The sequence below is a fragment of the Aspergillus welwitschiae genome, assembly GCF_003344945.1.
Source record: "Aspergillus welwitschiae strain CBS 139.54b unplaced genomic scaffold BDQ94scaffold_6, whole genome shotgun sequence".
Taxonomy (NCBI): Eukaryota; Fungi; Ascomycota; class Eurotiomycetes; order Eurotiales; family Aspergillaceae; genus Aspergillus; species Aspergillus welwitschiae.
In genome coordinates, this window is record NW_020798700.1 from 754234 (window position 1) to 774036 (window position 19803).

At 51.6% G+C, this 19803-nt stretch overlaps 5 protein-coding genes across 5 annotated transcripts; 2 read left to right on the plus strand and 3 right to left on the minus strand.

Annotated features, from left to right (window-relative positions):
• Positions 1-1726: 1726 nt before the first annotated feature.
• BDQ94DRAFT_184811 (uncharacterized protein) lies at positions 1727-7643 on the plus strand (the record flags this gene model as incomplete). The annotated part of the gene is made up of 2 exons (XM_026774723.1): positions 1727-6162; positions 6215-7643. 2 exons carry the CDS (start codon positions 1727-1729, stop codon positions 7365-7367), a joined length of 5589 nt encoding a protein of 1862 aa, XP_026629709.1. The 3' UTR covers positions 7368-7643.
• canA (putative cullin binding protein CanA) lies at positions 7643-11297 on the minus strand. The gene is made up of 3 exons (XM_026763667.1): positions 8792-11297; positions 8393-8731; positions 7643-8335 (listed from the first exon to the last, which is right to left on the minus strand). Exons 1-3 carry the CDS (start codon positions 11141-11143, stop codon positions 7919-7921), a joined length of 3108 nt encoding a protein of 1035 aa, XP_026629710.1. The 5' UTR covers positions 11144-11297; the 3' UTR covers positions 7643-7918.
• Positions 11298-11402: 105 nt separating this feature from the next.
• BDQ94DRAFT_167561 (ribonuclease P Rpr2/Rpp21/SNM1 subunit) lies at positions 11403-12005 on the minus strand (the record flags this gene model as incomplete). Its single annotated transcript, XM_026770835.1, has 1 exon — positions 11403-12005. The coding sequence occupies one exon, from the start codon at positions 12003-12005 to the stop codon at positions 11403-11405; it is 603 nt and encodes a 200-aa protein (XP_026629711.1).
• Positions 12006-12444: 439 nt separating this feature from the next.
• BDQ94DRAFT_184814 (RNA lariat debranching enzyme) lies at positions 12445-14850 on the plus strand (the record flags this gene model as incomplete). The annotated part of the gene is made up of 3 exons (XM_026774724.1): positions 12445-12498; positions 12562-12663; positions 12721-14850. 3 exons carry the CDS (start codon positions 12445-12447, stop codon positions 14722-14724), a joined length of 2160 nt encoding a protein of 719 aa, XP_026629712.1. The 3' UTR covers positions 14725-14850.
• Positions 14851-15184: 334 nt separating this feature from the next.
• BDQ94DRAFT_184818 (RTP1/Tango6 family protein) lies at positions 15185-18891 on the minus strand. The gene is made up of 3 exons (XM_026774725.1): positions 18757-18891; positions 18112-18700; positions 15185-18064 (listed from the first exon to the last, which is right to left on the minus strand). Exons 1-3 carry the CDS (start codon positions 18827-18829, stop codon positions 15265-15267), a joined length of 3462 nt encoding a protein of 1153 aa, XP_026629713.1. The 5' UTR covers positions 18830-18891; the 3' UTR covers positions 15185-15264.
• Between the last annotated feature and the right edge of the window lie 912 nt (positions 18892-19803).

A 19803-nucleotide genomic window follows, 5' to 3' on the forward strand; every position in this document is an offset into this window, starting at 1 on the left:
ATCTACCACTAGTACTACTTAGTAGTACTAAATAAATTTAGTAAGTATGTGTCACTAGTACTATGGCATGTGGAAATCGTATGTCCATTAAGGGTGCACGCGCTTGGCTACCTACATGACGAACGCCATGGACTGATGGTACTAAATTAATGGTCTGCCATAGAATTGAATGAAACAGTGTTGGCATTGCCAGAGATGTGTTGCATACTATTAGCACTGCGGAGGAGTGGTGGTTTGTTTTAAGAAGTGAGAGGCGATTGGTATTTATCTCTACGAAAGGCATACGTTTATTTGCAGGCTCCAAAAAGCCACTAGATCGACGAGCAAAAAGTTGTAGTGCTCCGTACTAGTGTGCAGAATTGCCGGTTAACTATATGCTGATAATATATATCATCATGATCATAGTAGTTGTTTAGTACTACTCCACACTAAAACTCCCCATTCTGACTATCAGCCGACACTGACAGTTTAATACTATTTCGATGATCGCAGGCTCAATCCGACTTCATACTCTGGGAGTTATGATCGCATCCAACACGAGCGAGTGCTTATCAATCCAATTTGCCCGAAACACCAAGCTCGTGCCTTGCAGGGTCTGGCGTTGGAAATGCGACGACTCGGGCAGACCAGACCGTGACGGATGAGACTAGTCCACTGTGTACTCCGGAGTGCTCCTTGCGTCGCGAAAATTAATATCGAATGAATCCCCAAGGGATCGACAGTAGTGGGCGACAATTGGGTACTTTTTCCCTGCTATCCACAATGCTCAGACTCTCTTAAGACTAGACTATACTCCGTAAAGAGGATGGAGTCGGTCACTGCCAGAAGTACTGCAATTGGTTGGCGAGGGGATCCAGTGCCAACTCAGACTGCAATTGTCCACTTCAGGTTAAGGGATGTGCTTGCATTTTAGCTGTGCTTTGCGGGTCTGGTTGGGCTCGGTATCGTCATGGCCCATAGTAATTTTGTTGTTGTTATTTTTATTTGTAATTTGCTCAATGTGTTGCTCCGACGCAAGGTGTTTTTCTTTTTTTCTTTTTTTTTTTTTGCTTCCTCAAGATGCAGCAGGAGGTGTTTCAGGAGAGGCACGATCTCGGTGGAACACACGGGGGGATCAACCATGAATCCCGGTCCCTCTCTGGAACCAAGGAACCGTGGGGACGGAGACAACAGGATATCATGGAACTAGAGTTGGGCAGTTAAAAACCCTGTCAACAAAAGAATAGTAACACTCTAAGAGCCTAACCAACTAACCAATTCAAGCGTAGATTGATTGACTGGGGAGGGTTGCCCCGAGCACCCGCCAGCCAGACTTGATCGATGGAAACTAAACCAACTAAACCAACTAAAGCCGTGCCGCTGAATCTCCACTCGCCCAAGAATAACAATTTATCGACTTGTAGATTCCCTCTTCCTCCTCTCCCCTCTCCCCCCCAATCTTACTTACATCTTCTCTCCCATTCATTATTCCTCTGTAACTTAACTACTCGGTCCTTGCTTATCCTCTCCACACCACCCCCTCCATTGCGCATCTCCCCTCTGCAACAAACCCACCGCAGTCCACCCCCGATGCCATTCCACCATCCTTCAGCTCCATGGTCCGCCTGCATCTGCTAATTTCCGCTGTGCTTGCATCCCGCCTGGCGTCCAGTGAATCGCGACGCGCGCCGACCTGAGCTTCAGCCTCTGCGACCACCATCCACCCCCCTCTCCTCCGACCCAGAAAATGAGCGACAATCCACCATGGCTGGACAACCTTTCCGACGATTGGGTGCCCGTCCCTGTGCCTGGAACCCCAACCAGCCCGGTCCCCTCTCGGTCCATCTCTCATTCCCGCCAGTCCAGCTTACAAAACTCTCCTAGTCGCATTCCTGTTCCCGCGCGTCGCTCTGTCGCCCCGTCGCCTTCGCCTGTTGATAACAAAAAGAAGGTTTCCCGGCCCTGTCATTTCGTGAAAAGGGAACCGCCCACGCCGAAAACCCCTCGTACCCCCAAGACCCCGTCCAAGTTGCGATCTCCAGTCCCCGATAAGACGAAAAAGAGTCCCCGACCAAACCCGCCGTCCAGGCGTAAACAATCGTCCACCATGGACACGAGATCGCCGTTGCGGTCGGTCTCGAACGCCTCCGGTCAGTCGGTCCAGCAAAGCACCGTCCAAATCAAACCAAAGAAGGCCAAGGGCAGCGAAGGGACCCCCGAATGGCGGAGGAGGCTGGTCCATGGCGATATCCCTTCCGGTGAACAGCGCGATCTTTTTGCCCCCATTGGACTCGAGAGTGTGTTCAAGCCGCCCACCCCCGGAACCGAGAAAACGCAAGACGAAGCCATTTCTAGAATGAAACACTCGGATAGCGTCTGGGACTTCTCTACGTCTTCAGAACGACGCGACAATGCTACCTCGAACGGTGCCCCCGGTGATGGTCAACATGAGTTTGGTGAAAGTGCCGGCCATTCTTCCTCTCCGAAAAGCCCCCGATCTCCGACCATGTCGTCACGTCACGATCAAGGAGAACCCAGGTCAACTCCAGGAAGCCCCCGAGGATCGCACAGTGGGATGCTGGATGTAAGGAAAGGGCCTACGAAATTTGTGACAAACCAAGGTGATGGCCATGAGGATTCCTGGAATGGCACCCAAATGAGATCCGCAAGTGGCTTGGAAGATATGCGAAATGAGGACTTCACGCCCATCACTTTCTCACAGCCGAACACAATGGACGGAAACGCTGCATCAGAAGTGATAAGGTCCGCGTTAAAGAAAGTGACAAACAAGCTCGAGAGACTACAATTGCCGCCATATGAACGGCCCGACTCCCCGGCAAGTGATAGCTTCCTGCTAAATCAACCGTCGGAGGCTCCCGTCGACCCGTTACCGGAAGATGATCTACTGGATGTCACTAGTCATTCTCTGCCCAAGGACCTCTCCATGGGGACGCTGGATTTCCGGGGCCGTGGAGCTTTTGCGCACTTGCGACGAGACGACTATCTGAACGAAGGCTCTTTCCAGAAGCTACATCTGTCCCCGCCACCCTTTCCCTCCGAACGACTGTCACCGTTCCTGCCTCCCAACCAGAGAATCCGGAGCTCACCACCTTTCTACCAGAAGACTAATCCAGTAACGGATCCCCCGACGCTTCCTCGACCATCATCTGCGCATGTTGCTGTTCGACCCGGAACCGGAAGAACCGACGTCATGCCGTCTTCAGGCAGCCCTTTGAAGCTGTTCGGGAATCATGATACTTTTACAAACAACAGGCTGTTGCGACGAATGAGCCAATTTGAAGAAACCTACGGAGGTTTCTCTGAGGATGATGAGCCCGTGTCCCCCTCGGAAGAGGCGCGGCGCAAGGGCGAGTCGAGGAGTTTCATGAGCGCCCAACAAGACGCGTTGGGTGAGGCCAGCATTAGAAGACACGAGCGGCCGAGATCGCGGAACACGCCGAACCCTCGACTCAACCGATTTGGTGACGGGGAACTAGACCATTTTGACTTCTCTGATACCAGCCCGTATGAGCCAAAGCTGCTCAATAATGAAGCTCTCGGCTCTAATCGGAGGTCATCTTCGCGGAGACTCTCTATCGAACGGGGATATCTGGGTCGTCGTTCGTATAGAAACCAAAGCCTTGATGGTGGGTCAAACAGATCAACGAAGAATCACAAGTCAGCGGAGGCGTCCGAATCGTTCCCGAGTGCCAATGCCACTGAGAAACAAGGCCTATGGACCGTTGAAGAGTTCTACCAGTCTGAAACGGGATCAAGGCCGCACTCCCCCGCTAAAGACCCCCACCCAAAGAGGCGCCGTACCCTTCTTCAATCTCAGAGTCTCATGCAAGATGATGCCGGATCTGGAAAGGTCACAGGTCAGGCTCCGGATAACCTCACGTTGTTACAAAGGAGTTTGATGCAACACGGTGTAACAGATGAGGACAACGAACGTTTTCTACGCTCTCAATCAGCGTACCGACCCAACACCTCGACTCCGAGTCAGATGAGATCGCTCTCGAGGAAAAGGCCATCGTCAAGCCGGAATCACAATCGTCTTGGGCATGATGACCATGGCAATCACACCCTCTCCCCGCCGGACAACGTGATACCGATTGTGACAGTCAATGGCGTCAACACGGAAATTCGGAAAGGGTCAATTACTACGCAGGATTTCCTCAACGAGGCAACCAAGATTATGGATATAATCCGATCCAAGGGCCGGTCTGCTGGCGGACTCTCCAGTGTAGAGGAGTCAGATGCTGAGGACCAGGACGAGAGCGGTAGTTATGAAGACGAATCCACTCGCGAAGAATTCTCGCGCCCTCCGAGCCGGGAGGGGGTCGATATGCGGAAGCTAAGGGAAACTCAGGAGCCAAACCCTCGTGTACTGAGTCATCTGAAAAAGTTCCAAGAGGATGATGACCTAGAATTTGAAGTCAATGGGTCCGATATGTCCTTGAACTTGGATCAAGATGAGACTCGCTCCGAAAGTGCAAACTCGATTTGGGAGGAAAGCGAAGGAAATGAGAAGAATGATAAAACCGACGCTGAGGCCCAAAATCTGGACGCTGAACAACATACACGTAGATCGTCGGCCCCAACTGAAGATGGCGAAGAAGACGATGATCTTCCTGACCTTTTAACTATCAACACTCATTTTTCCGGCAAGAGCCTCAGTGCACGTTCCATACCCACAGGCTCTTCTTCGCAGAGCTCGCATGCAAAAGGTGTCCTGTCGTCAGACATCGTGTCCCACCTGATTCCGGAGCAGGTGAATGGCCTCACATACGACCGTTATAGAAACCAATGGGTGAAGGAAGGGGTTCAGAAGTCTCCGGGCAAGCCCAAGGGCGAGGAGAGCGAGGACGACCCGTTCAAGGATATTCCTGACCTTAGCGTGGATGAGCTCCAGGAGATGATGAGAATGCAGAGCTCTCTTTCTCCCGACAAAACCAAGGGATCTTCGGTCCGGGGTGAAGACAACGCGCGCCAGAGCTCGCCCAGCCCACGAAAGGCTTCCAATCAGTCGGAGCGGCGCCCGCAAACGAAAGAAGGCGACCCTTCGGTCAATTTCAGCTCCATTCAGTCAAAAACCACGCCCTTTACGTCTAGGTTTTCCAACTCGGAGACCAGAGCTACATCTTGGGGATCCGAGGCCCGCAGGACGAGCAAATCAACCAGCGAGGTCGAGCATGAGATTCAGCTACACGAAGGGCGCCTGTCCAAGCTACCGCGGCGCCAACAAGAAAACCGCCAACAAGCTCGGGTTGTGACCATCAGCTTCTCGTCGCCACTGGTCTCACAGATCGCATTTGATGAAGATGAAAGCCCCACCAAACTCCGACAAAATCAAGAGATCCAGCAGCCTGAGCATGGCCCTGCCTGTGTCGAGGCGGGCAATTCCAGTCGTCCGCCGGATACCCTGCTACCAGAGCAGAAGTCGCTGGACCCTGGTGCGATACCGGATCTCGATAACAGAGGAGATTTAAGTTTGATTCGAAGAGGCTCTCATGGGTCTGTGGCATCTACGCCGGACAAGAGCAATTTTAATGATTCGCTGGTTCCCTTCCAACATTTAGGACCAGACACGACCTATAGCTTCCATCTAAGCCCATTGCCCGACTTCACTATTGACCAGATCGATCAACCACTTCATCTTGAGGTTAGCTACGTGGCTCAGCGGACTCACCCGACATCGCTACGCCAGGTCCACGGCACGTTTGCCTTGGCTACTGAGGATTTGGTGAAGCATATCACCGAAGCCGAACCATTCGAACCGTACTGGGAAAATGTGAGACGACTGGTTCTACGGCACAAGGGGTTAATTACTCTTCATAAGCTCTGCGATTTCTGCCCCCGACTGGAAGATTTGGATGTGACCGGCAACGACATTGGTCAACTAGGTGGTGTTCCTCCCAGCCTAAGGACTCTAAATATTCAGGACAACTGTCTCTCGAACCTCACAGCTTGGGGCCACTTGACCAACTTGCAGTATCTCGACGTGTCCGGGAACGAACTCGAAAGCTTAGACGCGTTCAGCAGCCTTATTCACCTCAGAGAGCTTAAAGCCAACGACAATAATATCACAAACATCGAAGGCATATTTGATTTGGACGGGCTATTGAGCTTGCAATTAAGAAATAATAGCTTGACCACGGTCGACTTTGGCCGAGCAGAATTGTGAGTACATCCCGCTCAAGCTGCCTTAGTCGGAATTTAACGGTCCAAACAGGACTCGCTTGCATGATCTAGATCTAAGCCACAATCAACTTTCCTCCATCCGCAACCTTGACTCACTTCCCTCCCTGTCCGCCCTTGATCTTCGCTACAATCAACTCGACGGACTTGAAACCACAGCCGCTTTACCTAATCTCCAATCGCTGAAGCTCTCCAATAATATCCTGCGCACGCTCGACGTCGGGGCATTCCCATCCCTAAACCTGCTTTATGTCGACCAAAATTTCTTGCGCAGCGTCTCTGGTCTCGATAAATGCCAATTCTTGGAGGTCCTCTCTGCTAGAGAACAAATGAATGGAGACGTTGATGGTGGCATTTTCGACATCGATTTGGGTTTGGTGAAAGATCTTCGGAAGGTCTTCCTCTCTTCAAACAGACTCTCTATGCAGAGCCTTTCGCCTTCCTCGCCCCTTTTAAGCTTGCGGCTACTGGACGTAGCCTCCTGCAGCATCCAGGGGCTTCCTGTGGATTTTGCTTCGAGCTTTCCCAATGTGGTGGTCCTCAATCTCAATTTCAACTCCCTCACAGGTCTGAACGAACTATCGGGCTTGAAGTGCCTTGCTCGGTTAGCAGCAGCCGGAAATAACATCACACGGCTGCGACGTCTCTGTCAAGTATTGAGCCATATTGGGAGAACAAGTAAGGGAAGAGCCTGCTCTCTACAGAAAGTCGACATCCGTGGCAACCCCCTCACCGTCCGATTCTATCCCCCTGCTGTCATTGGAAACGGCAAAGCGAACGTGAAGAAGCTGAAGGCGAAAGAGGAGCTTGGCCAACGACGCCAGGACGGCTTGGACCTTCCCTCTGCCCTAGCCGAGTTTGCGCACGGTGGAGACGTCACGCACCCAGCTACTGTAGGCGAGGACGAATTGCCGAATCCTGCCAAGGAGATCGAGATCGATGATCCCTACACCCTTCCGCTCGCCGATCCTTTGGCTGATCAGAGATACTTGTCCCACTTGGATGAGGCAACGCGACTCCGCAGACGAGTCTTCGAGCTCATGCTATATGCAGGAACCGGGGGTTCAATTCGCCTTTTGGACGGCTTGGAGCTGAGACCCTCTGTGGATGAAGGTTCCGACATGGACCGGGCCTGGGCAAAACTCGAAAAGCTCGGTGTTCTCAAGAAGAAAGCCATCACTGCATAAATTGCCTGTTCTTTTTTACTTAGCATCGTATGATTCATGATATCCTGGGGTGCAGCTGCACGGAGTTTTGATATCATTGGGTTGGATTACTGTCTTGCTTTCTGTTCTTGATATTTTTGTTTCTTGATTCTACATAGCGGATGGTTGGTTGTTGGGGTTGGCGTTAAAACGGCTACGTGAAGGGGCTGGCTGCATACCAGGAGTTCTGGAAACTCATCACACTTGCTGTATTCTACTTCAAGCGGACTATTCCCCCCATATCATATCCGGTGCACATTCTGCCGTCATAATGCATTGGTGCTTTTTATTTATTTTTTCCGTCCTACACAGTAACTACATTCAGGCCAGTGCAGTAAGCTGAAAGCATGAATCATCGTTCGTAATTCATTCACGTCGATCATAACATACGATATCATGCACTCGCTTCGCTTTTCAATTTCACGCTCCTCCACTTCCCACCGTATGTAAAATATAAGCCAAGTAGATAGACTGTCTAAGCGACCGCCAGCTGAAGTTACAGATGGCTGGAGTAGGAAAGAAAATACTTTCATCTAAGCCTCCGCCTCCAACGTTTTAAGCTGCGCACCATACGTTTTCCGAATCAACTCCATATAAGCCTTCCATTTGTGGTGATCACCCGCCACCTCGGCATTCGGGAACGCCTTGCTCAGTTCGCGACTGATCTTCAGCACGCCCAATGATGCCTCTTGCGCTTTCTCGAGTTCTTGCTTCACGGCGTTTTCCTTCGGCTTGAAGGAGAGGATGGCATTGTAGCGTTCTGAGAGCGCGTCAAGATGGCGCTGCGTCTCTTCTGGGGCGAGATGGATCAGCTTGGAGGTCATTAGGTTGCAGATTGTGCGGATGTCTTGTTCGTCGTCGATGCCGGAGAGGATGCGGTCGAAAAATTCGCTCATGTGGCTGAGGGAGAATGCGGAGTCGAGGGAGGCGTAAAGGGTTTCATAGGCGCTCTGGAGGTTGGATTAGTCACTATCTTGTGTGTAGAAGGAGGGAATTAGAGGACTGACCTTGCGTAGCTCGAGACCGTCGTCGACGCGGTGCTTAAATGGTCCCATTTGCACTTCGCGGATGAGTTCTGGCTTCACCTTGGTGTCGCCGAAGACGGCCGGGAGGAGTTCGTTGAGGTGGGGAAGAAGGATGTCCATCTTGTTGTGGATAGCGGAGTTCAAGGTCGTCAGAGCAAGACGGTGATTGCCAAGGTCGCGGTCGCTCAGCATGTTGACCAACAGGGGTACGATCACGGGCCTCAGCACATCGTTGTACGTGTCTCTGGGATCCGAGAGGGTGTAGCGGAATGCGGAAATGACAACGCTGCGGATACTCGGGTCACTGCTGGAGAGATAGTCCTAGGTTGTGTTAGCTGCACATATTGCGACTATTGACATACCGCTGGCAGTTGGACTCACCTGGAAATGAGGAATGTAAGCGACTGGATCGATCAGGGCGAGCCGGCCTACACATTCTGCACCAACGGCTCGGTTGTCTTCCTCCTCTGACACAACCAGAAGTGCTTGCCAGAGCTTGACAGCAGAAGGAGCTACATCTGGCCGGACAATCTCGGGGTGTTGGAGTAGTTCCCTCACGGAATGAAGGAGCAGATAACTCTGCGGATTGCCCTTCTCAAGACCACCCAGGATAATAGGCAAGTAAGACTTGACGTTCCCTGCTGCTGCATTACCCAGGGCTGTGGCTGCAGCCAGCCGGACCTTGTCGGATTTGGAGTTAAAATGGGTGATGAAGAGTTCAGGGGTTAGCGAACAGCTGGAGCCCATTCGTAGACCGATCTCTCCCAATATCGCGAGCGCAAGGCATTTACGTTGAGCATCCTGAGCAGTCTCCAGCTCCGTCATGAAATCTTCCATTTTGACACCCAGCTTAGGACCACCGTGCACCAAGAGAGTTCCGATTGCTCTACCGACCACTGACGTGTCGCCGCTGATACCGACATCTTGAAGAAGCTTCTTCATCAATGCTGCACCAGCTCCCTCTTCTCCAATGACCTTAACTAACAGGAGAAGGGCCTTCAGTACTGTTCCAACGAGCGATGATAGAACGACGGAACACAGCGCAGAGATCAGGTTCTCGTTCACAAGAAGCTGAGCATTCCCTGGAACCAGCTTCGCCAGAATAATGAGTGACGGCGCGAGGAAATGGAAATCTTCTGCGCTGATGAGCGGTAGAAGACTATCTTCTAGCTCTTTCATGGTCTTATCGTCGTAATGAGTTCTAGTGTTGGGGTTCATGGCCAGGCTACGAAGGGCCTCCAAGCTAGCACCTCGAAGAACCCGGTCTGACTTGCGAAGCTGTGCGCCAAGCTCTGCAGTAACTTCACTAACCCATGTCGGTGCGACATCCACCTCACGAGTGCAAAGGACGGCCACATCGTCAACGGCGCGGACAGCTGCGAGCCGCGTGGTCTCGTTCTTCAGTCGCTCCACCAAAACAGAAAGACCTTTGGAGCGTTGTTCAAGAGGGAGGAAAGAAGAACCTTTCTCCCCAGCTGTCCGGGCCAAGAGCACACCGAAGACGTGAATAGCTCTCTGGCGAACTTCGAGGTCGGCACTCGTATCAGTGATCCGTGTATGAACGACATCATATAGTCTCTCTAGGTGCGATGCAAGGTCCTGAGAGGCGCTGGGGACCCGCGGCGGCGTAAGCGCCTTCACGATTTGTTCGACGGCTCCCAACGCTTCGCTGCTGACCTTGTAGTTCCGGTCATTGACAGCCCCAATGACGCCGGGAATCAACGCGATAAGGAAGGGTAACAATGCATCAGACGTATGCGTTTCAGCAATCGCGGCGATGAGTCCTAAAGTTTCGGTCTGAAGGGTGCCCGCACTCGCCGAAGACCCGACAGGTGCGGATGAACCGCCTGAGAGAGAAGAGGATTTCAAGACATCCGCTATGGGGTCCTCGAGCTGTTGGAGATGATCCGCAAGACCACCGTAGCGAACGAGTGCAAGGCTCTTAAGCAGCACGATAATAGCCTGCTTCAGTGGTACAGAAGCTTGCTTCCACATCTTGACAACACTCTGCACAATTATCGGCACTGACCGAGCCAGCTCCGCCTGTGGACCGGATTTGGGCGAGGAAGGAGCAACAACGGGGGTGCTGACAGCAGAGGAGGTGCCAATGCTGGGCTCGAAGTCGATCATACTAGCATCACTGTCCTGGCGTCTCCTCTTCCTCGAATTCTTCGAACCGCCGACGGATTCGAGGAAGCCGTTGGACGTGATTATCATAGCGCCTTCACCTGTTTTCCGAACAAGCGCAGTCATGGTAGACACAACTTCGAGCTTGACACTTTCTTCCCTTTCTTTATTGAACCGGGCGATAAGAGCGGGGGAGATTTGCTGAAACAAGGACGCATCGTCTGCAGCACGGCCGCGGGTGTAGGACGAGATGACGGAATAGAGCAATTTTGCTGCACAGCGGCGGACCTTCCAGCTCATATCATCAATATCACTGTAGCCTCCTTCTTCCTCGAAATCCTCAAACTCGTCGTCGTCGTCCAGATCGGGTTCCTCTGTTACGTCATCTTCAGAGCCATCATCCTGAGTGCCGCCCATTTCTTCATCGTCTTCGGCTTCGGCAACATTGGGATCGTATTTGAGAAATCGAAGGGCTGAGTTGATGGTATTGGACATGTATGGCTGCATCTGAGAGTTGCAAGAGCTAATCAACGTCTCCAGGGTGACGAGGGCGGTTTCCCGGAGCTCGTCCGCCTGGGGATCGTGCTCGTCATCGTAAGACGACATTGTGTCGGAGGGGTAACAAGTGGCAGTATATTGAATACAACCAAGCGCAAGAAATGAGGCAGCCGCAGCAGAGAATACAGAGGGTGACAGTCGAGCGAGCTCCAGATCAACAGCAGCTGCTCTCTGGGAAGCTCCGATAGCGTGACCCCGCGCTAGGCCCAATCCATCCCAGAGGAAACAGCCGAGATTCCGGTCTTGGCACTCCAAGGCAGTGAAAGCAAAAGCAGCAGGGAATTTGGGATGTCGCAAGTCGCTTTCACTACTGAAGAAAGTCAAAGAGATCAAGTGAGGATGAATTGCTGCGGGATTGTTGCTTGGATGCCATCAGAGCCTGCAGCCCACCTTGCTTGCGAGCCTTGGCCCGCTTTTTGCTGTTGGCATTGTCGGCCGCTTTATTCACCCGACTCTGATCCGCCATTTCGGTGGCCGGTTCAGACTGGGGCGTTGTAACAGCAGATGATGATTGAATATCAGGCGTAGATGCCGCTGTAGAAGTAGCTTTTGGTAGTAGCGCAGGACGTGCTGCATCCCTGCGAACTGGCTTGATGGTCCGCCGCCGGCAACGAAGACATTTTAAGATCGTAGCTCCATCAGAGCTTGCCTTGCCCGCTCTGCCTGCATTCGACGGCTTGCCTTTTCTCTTCTGGATGACGATATTCTTAGTCCACTGTGGGCTTCTGACACTGCCACATGCACCGCACGAAGTCTCCTGGAGCCGCTGGTTCAATGGCTTAAATTCGTCACGGATAATGCTGTTGTGAACGGTCATTAAGTAGGCCGCTGTTGATGGACTGAGAACATTGAGAGCGCTGGCGGAGCCCTTGAGGAACTCCAACCGGGGCGCATGATCACTAAGGGGCATGTTTTGAGTGATAAGGATCTCAAGTATTCAGATCGGTTGTGAATATACAAGACGACTGTACCTGCTCAAAACCTGGCGGGAGACATAAAAATGAATTGAGGCCGAGAAGGAAAAAAAAGGGCTGTTCGGCAGCAAAGCAACCAAACACTCTCCCGCCGCACGATCAACTCACGCCTCCCGGTGTTACTCTGCCTCTACTTTTCATCTTCCTCTTCTCCCCCAGTTCCTCTTAAGTCACTTTCTCACCTCTCGCATCTTTCTATTCTCTCTCAAATTCGAGTAATCTGCGTTCAGTAATTCTCACTCTTGCATAGAAAGTCTCCTACGTTGTTCCTTATCATCTTTTTTCATCTTCTGCGTCTCAAGCTTTGCTAGCGACCCATACTTCGTCGCCGGATCGATCTCTATTAACTTAGATCGCTCGGCCTTTTCCAGAATCATGGAGATGCCAACTTCGGAGTCTTCCTCGATTCGGGTCGCGTTTGAAGGATGTGTAAGTCAACTTTACATTTCTATACCTTGTACTTAATCTTGCTGACCACAGAAACTTCTCTAGGGCCATGGATGTCTTCATGACATCTATGCGTCAGTCGATAAGGCTGCCGCTCTCAAGGGCTGGGATGGTGTCGATTTAGTGATCATTGGCGGCGACTTTCAGGTAGGACTTATATTGCCCCTGTCAACTTTCCTGCCTCTCCAGCTAACCTCAACCTAGGCCGTCAGAAATGCCAATGACCTGGCCTGCATGTCGGTGCCAATGAAGTACAGAGAATTGGGAGACTTTCATGAATACTACAGTGGGCAGCGTGTTGCTCCCTACCTCACAATCTTTGTTGGCGGCAACCACGAAGCTAGCAACCACATGTTTGAACTCTACTATGGAGGGTGGGTAGCCCCGAATATCTACTACCTCGGTGCGGCCAACGTCATCCGGTGTGGGCCCCTTCGCATCGCCGGAATGTCTGGCATATGGAAGGGATATGACTATCGGCGGCCTCATTTTGAGAGGCTGCCTTACAATAGTGATGATGTTCAAAGCATCTATCACATCAGAGAACTCGACGTCCGGAAATTGCTCCAAATCCGTACACAAGTTGATCTGGGATTATCCCACGACTGGCCTAAGCAGGTCGAGCGTAGCGGAGACTTTGAGACTTTGTTCAGAAAGAAGCTTGGATTCCGCGAGGATTCCCAGATCGGCCGACTTGGTAGCATGGCTGCTAAGCATGTTCTTGATCGGCTGCGCCCAGCCTATTGGTTCTCGGCACATCTACACGTTAAATTCGCGGCCCTAGTTCAGCATGCCGAGTATGTTGTTCCTGAGCATCCAGCTGCTAAGAGGCAGGCTGCCACCGCTCCAACTGATGCCAGTCAGCGTTCAAGCGCTCCACAGGCATTTGCGCTGGATGGTGCCGTATTCACTTCGCTGGTTCTCGGTGAAGAGAACCCATTGAATGAGCATATGGCCTCCGCTTCTACTGCAAAGTCTGGTAAGCCAAATGAAAGCCACGCTGTAAATACCGGAGATTCTCAGCTGCAGTCGGAGAGTGGACAACCTGCTCGTCAGCCATCCAAAACCGACGCATCGGCCGGAGAAGCAGCTGGCGACATGGCGACTAAGCTATCAGCGTGGAATAACTTCCACGCGGTTGCTGCCCGAAATGAAGCGGCTGAGAATGATCTCTATTTGTCGGGCAAGGCACAGAATCATGGACCCAACCCTTATGAGATCAAGCACAACCTGACCTGGAAAAGGGTTGAGACTGACATGGATGGCGTTAATCGAAAGATTGCAAGCGTCGAGAGAGAAGTTAGCCCTGACCGCCAAAGCAATAAAACGCAGAAGGTTCAGCATGAGTCTGAAGTAGTGAAGAATAGCGACGAGATCGACCTAGATCTAGACAGTGACTCTGATGACGCATCTAGTAAGGCGCAGCCTGAAACAGCAGTTTCAGGAAATACTGGCTCTCCCACGCACACGCCTACGACAAACCAAATGGAACGCGATAATGGCAACGCCCAAGCAGAACCAGACAAAGCGGCTGATGTCGCGCAGGATGTGCGCAACCAGCTGCCTGCCAGCTTCGCACGTCCACAGCCTGATCCGTATCCGGTCAATGGCCCCTTGCCCGAGGCAATCTCCAACAAGATGACTAGTTTTCTTGCATTGGATAAATGCCTACCAAACCGCGAATTTCTCCAGCTCCTTGAGATCAATCCTATTTCGGACTTAGATGGGGCGAAGGTTGAACGCCCATATCGCTTGCAATACGATAAGGAATGGCTGGCAATCACACGTGCGTTTGCCAATGACCTTCACCTTGGTGATCCCAACGCCAGACCCTCTGCGGATAAGGGCGACGTCGTTTACCGACCCCAGATTCTCGAAGAGGAGAAGTGGGTCGAGGAGAACGTTGTTAAGCCTGGAAAGCTTGTCGTCCCGGAGAACTTCACTCAAACGGCGCCCGTCTACGATCCCGCCGTACCTCTGACGACTGAAGAGATGCCAATGGAGTACACCAATCCTCAGACCACCGAATTTTGCGAGTTGATTGGTATTGAAAATAAATTCGACATGAGTGACGCCGAGCGCCAGGCTAGAATGGCTCGGGGGCCCCGTCCTAATAGCAACAGAGGCGGCATGAACCGTCCTCCTCGTCGTGGCGGCTTTGGACGGGGTCGCGGACGCGGTGGTCGTGGACGCGGCAACCGTTACTGATTCTACGTCTCTTCACATTGCACGTTGCTTATCAAAGGCTGGTTCCATCTGTGATATGGTTGCTCTTCAGCTTCGTTGCGGCATGGCTGACGGCGCAAGGAAGGTACCGCGGATGAGGAAGTGCTGGGCACTTGCCTCTAGTCATCTTTCTTTCATCAAGTCGGCCATGCTACGTTGCTATCTATTGAATTTGTCATCATTTCATTTCTCGCTACCAGTTACGCCCTTAATCTCTTCTATCTGACATCCTAATGGAAGTGGAGTCTAGTTCTACCCATCTCATTAATGTCTCTCACAAAGAAATGGCTCCATGGAAATCGGCCTTCAGTTTCTGTCTTTTATGCCTTGAAATTACGGTAACCCCAGAGTTACTCAGTACATCTCTGACGCGTTCACGATTTAGCTTTTTCCTACTGGATCACAGTACAGACAATGGAAATGAAAATCCAAAGCATGATGTATGAACTTCGCACAGTAAACAGTAAAGTGAAGAGTAAACCGTAACTAATCTCAGTAACACCAACCCAACAATCACTACTATTACTCAATCTCCTCAATCCTTGGCCTCGTAGCCTCATCCCTACCAGAAAGGGGACTAACTCTCAACCCAGCAATGCGATCACCCAATTCCAACCGAGGCTCTTCATCCTCCCCTCTCGCCCCAATCCCCCACAACAGCGACTTCTCCAACCAAGCCTCCAAACTCTCAACCAACACTCTTACATGCCCCCTCACAATCGAGTCCGTCTCCCGACTCTCCACAAACCTCAACGAAGACAACATATGCGGAATATTCCCCACAGTTGCTGCTCCCCCATCCATTCCACCAGACTTCGCATCCGAAAGCGAGAACCCGAAACCTAGCGCCTGACTTCCGCGATTCTCACGAACGGTATCCATAGCTTTGAGAATATCAAGCAGGAGGATAGCACTCGCGCGTCGCAGGATAGCCGACTCAACCTCCGGCTCTAGTGTCAGCGTCGCGAGCGCCAATTCCACAGCGGAGGAGATAACCGAGGGCCCGAGGCCGAGGATATTCGTTTGGATGGCGCTAGCCAGGATGGATAATGCGGATGCACGAACGCGGAGATCCTCAGGTTCGGAGTCCGATGCTGCGCCTGCTGCCCAGGCGGAGAGGATGTTTGCGGAGTGGGCGGCTTGCTCTTCGTCTTCGGAGTCTGAGCCACCATCATCGACTTCCTTCTGGATTTGATCAGATAGTTCTTGGATTTTGGATGTAGGTGTGGATATACTCCATCCTGGAGGCATGGAGGATTCTTTTTTCTGGCGGGCTTGTTCGCGTTCTGCTTTCCGCTTCTCTTTCTCGATTTGCTGTCTGCGTGCCATTTGGGCTTGGGGTTTCTGGGCGCGTCGGCCGGCGACGGCAATCATGCCTTCGGCGAGGAGTTTGGCTGTTTCGCCTGTTAGGGCATCGTTGAGGTCCTGGACCGTGCGGAGAAGGGATTCGCCGATCTTTAGTCTTTGGTCCAGGGTGTGGGTTTCCGTTTTGTCGATGTAGCGGTCCACGAGGGTTTTGATGACCGTGCGCGGGTGGCGCGATGCTAGGGTGCCGATGAGTTTGATGGCATTAAGGTAGATGAATTCGTCGGTGCTGTGGGTTTCGGAGGTGTCGGTTATGATGGATAGGAGGAGTGTGAGGGTGGAGGGGATGTCGAGAACGGGGGAGGCTTTGGTGATGAGGTTTGAGAGGAGGGAGAAGCCTTCTGCTTGGATGGGGGCGAGGTCGGAGTTCAGGTTGGATAGGGCGCGACGGTGGATTTCGAAGTCGGCGATTTCGGTAGTTGGTTTACTTGTTGTGGGGATCTCGCCTTCGGGGTTGGCGAGGTGGATCTCGATGAGCATTGATGATGTGGTTGCTGGTTTGGAGAGGTCGGATGAGAGATGGGGGGTAAGGTCGTCGAGTTTTGACTTGATGGCTTCGAGCACTGGGAGGGTCTCGGGTGAGATGGAGAAGTCGGGGGAGGCGAGAACAGTAGACAGGAGGCTGAACACGGCTGGTAGTGATTCGGCTGAGTCTGTCTCTCCTGCTGCTTCTTCCTTTCCGGTCTCTTCTGGCTCGACAATGTTGGCCAGTGATGAAAGTGATACCTTGCCTGATCGTGTCCCCATGGTCTTCTTGCTCTGCACGTACGCTCGGTTCAATTCACTGTCAATTATCTGCTTGATGAGTTCGAGCACGCGCAGAGGTCGACGGGAAAGGACGTCTTTGAAATTGTCGAGTAGCGTTTCCGCTACCTTGGCACTAATCAACTGCTGCATGATGTTCTTGAAATCGTCTTCCTCGGGGGATAGTCGCAATCTGTCCATCGAACGCTCATTCAAGGAAGGCTTTACCAGCCAATTCTCACTCACGTAGAGGAAAATATCTGCCGTCCGTTCTTCGCTACTAGGATCTGCGCCCAATAAGCTGACGAACAGTTTGGTGCGAGACTGCAATATGTCGACGAGGCGGACAATGTTGCGATTCGTTTCTGACGTGTTGCGCTTCCGCAGCAACACTTTGTTCTTCGAGCCTGAATCATAAGTCCACGTTTGTCCACCATCATAAAGTAGGTTGTCGACGAGCTTTTGTAATGATGGGAGTCCAACTGATATGCCGAAATATGTCTGCAGGATGGTCAAGATTTTCTCATGCAGTGCCAGATTTTGATGTTCCAGTGTATAGCACGCCAGGCCCCAGAGTGGAACGAGAATAGGGTGGACGACTCGCTTCACGAGGCCCGGGTTTGGAGGTTGCAGGACCAAGGTACGCAATCTGTCGACTGCTAATACTATTGTCGGTTCGGCTACCTGTATCTGCTCGGATAAACCACGCTCAAGTTCATCAGGGGCAGCTATCCATTGACTTGAGGAAGCGTCAAGGCCCGCCGTAAGTGCCTTGAAGATGGGCTCCAAGAAGATGGAGTTCCCGACGGTCCCAGGTGCGCCGTAGGCTCTTTTACTCAAGATACCGTTTCCGATAACGTATGCTGCTGTCTTCTTGAGGTCAGGGTCATTCCCGTCAATCAACTCTAGTAGCTGTGGTGCTATTGTAATGAAGTAGTTGGTCGGGTCCATTCCTTCTGGAACTGAAGACAACAGGCGGGACGTTTGCATTATACTCTGTACTGTGAAGATTGGGCCATTCGTTGCCTGGGCCTGAGCTTCGGCTCCTAGGGACGGGGCAAACTGAGAAGCCAAGAAGACCATGGTTTGAAGTACACCACCAGGACGTAAGGGTATTCGTGACAGCTGGCTGGAGACCAGAGACTTGAACCACGGAGCAGGATCCGACTGCAGGAAACTGGACAATGTTGGTAGCAACACAGGGCTGGGAGTCCTACAGCAAGTCAGTAGCTGAGGCAGAAGTATTTATCATAAGCCTACTCTTCAATCAGTCTTCCCACATCCCGACGGTAGATATCCTTTTTATCGTCGGAGAGGCTCTTTGAGTTATAAGCCAGATCTGCAGCTGCACTGATCATATCGCTAAGGACTCGGCCACGAATGACATCTTGGACGCTCACTTTCTTGTCGAATATGATGCTCGAAAGAGCGATCCATATTTTCTCGAGCAGAAATTCGTCTTCGGGACTCTCCTGGGCATGATGTTGTTGTTGAGCAATAACCCCCGCAGGCAGAGCCGAGAACACCCTTTGGTGCAGAGGTAGGCCGAGTCCTCTCGATAGTGACGGGTAGATGCCTTCCACAGCAATTAAATCCAACAGAGCTAGAAGTAGCCTGCGTCTTTTTGCATCTTCCAACGCAACATCTTCCGTTGGCTGGGCAGTCTGGCTGGGAGGATCGCCATCACTAGATGGAGTGACGAAAGCAGTATGGATGAGAGACAGTAGGCTCAAAGCTTTGATGATGACATCCCTTCTCACAGACCCAGTTTCTTTCTCATCGTCACGAAGTGTCTCGTTCAGAATATCTACTAGAGACTGCCCGCGCGACTTTTGGCTCTGAACATTATCTAAATTCTCGGTTAGCTTTGACATTCTGACGGTTCTGGGATCGAGCTTTGCATGCCTCGTTGAAGAACAGAGTCGAGGAACACGCTCACGGCAGCGAATGCGTCTTTTACTCGTACTGATTCATCCATCCTTCAATCATGGAGAGCTCTCCTTCACCCTAATACTCGCATTTACAAATCCTACGTCTATTTCCTTCGTGTCCAGAGAATGGATTAGAAGTGATTACCTAATCACATTATGCCTGCGACTTGCGTATCACATGATGAATTGTGGCTAGTCCTACTTCAGTATAGCGTGTAATGTGCCGGGCGGCAACTTCAATCTTACTGCTGCTTTTGGTAGTATACTGGGTTACTACACCAAAATCGAGTGAAAGAAACAATCTAGTATGATATACATTTATATGCTTACGAGATATGATTTATCATCATCTCAAATAAGGTTGGAGGTATCGAAGTAAAAGTTATTCTCTTGGCCATGATGTCAACCGAAGCAGGAATTCTTTTTCGAACTACTGAATATATAAGTAGCCGTCATATAGCCGCCTGGCAAGTGCGGTTTAGACGTGATCGAATAGGTCGGATCTTCTCTGCCCTCCCTCTCTTTGTGAAGTAGCCAAGAACTAATTGTCTGATTCTGCTAGAAACCTAGCATACATGAAGTGGAAATGTCAACTTAAGACTAGTCGTTTGGCTCCATTGCCCTGGTACGTGGAATCGGAGAGTCACCGTCATGGCGTATATCCGATCATGGCTTTTGCTTGTTGAATAGCGGTTGGCTGCACCGTCCGCGCCAGCAAAAGTCCAATACAAGAGAAGAATACTGGAGACTTGGATATGAGTTTCTTTTTATTGAGACAGTAATGCTTGCTATCTTTGGAATTAATAATGGTGCCAGTTCTATGCGTGGCGAACGAATAACCAGTGGAAGCGCCCATTCAGATACTGCTGGCACCCCATCTCGGTTGTTACCCCGCGTTAAACTGAGTTGCATACTGTGATCGACCGAGATCTCGTTGGGCGTCATATCGCATTGCCCTAAGCTCGGGGGAAGGAGTGAATGACCTTCCTGGACCTGCTGATGGTGACAAAAATGTTGGCAC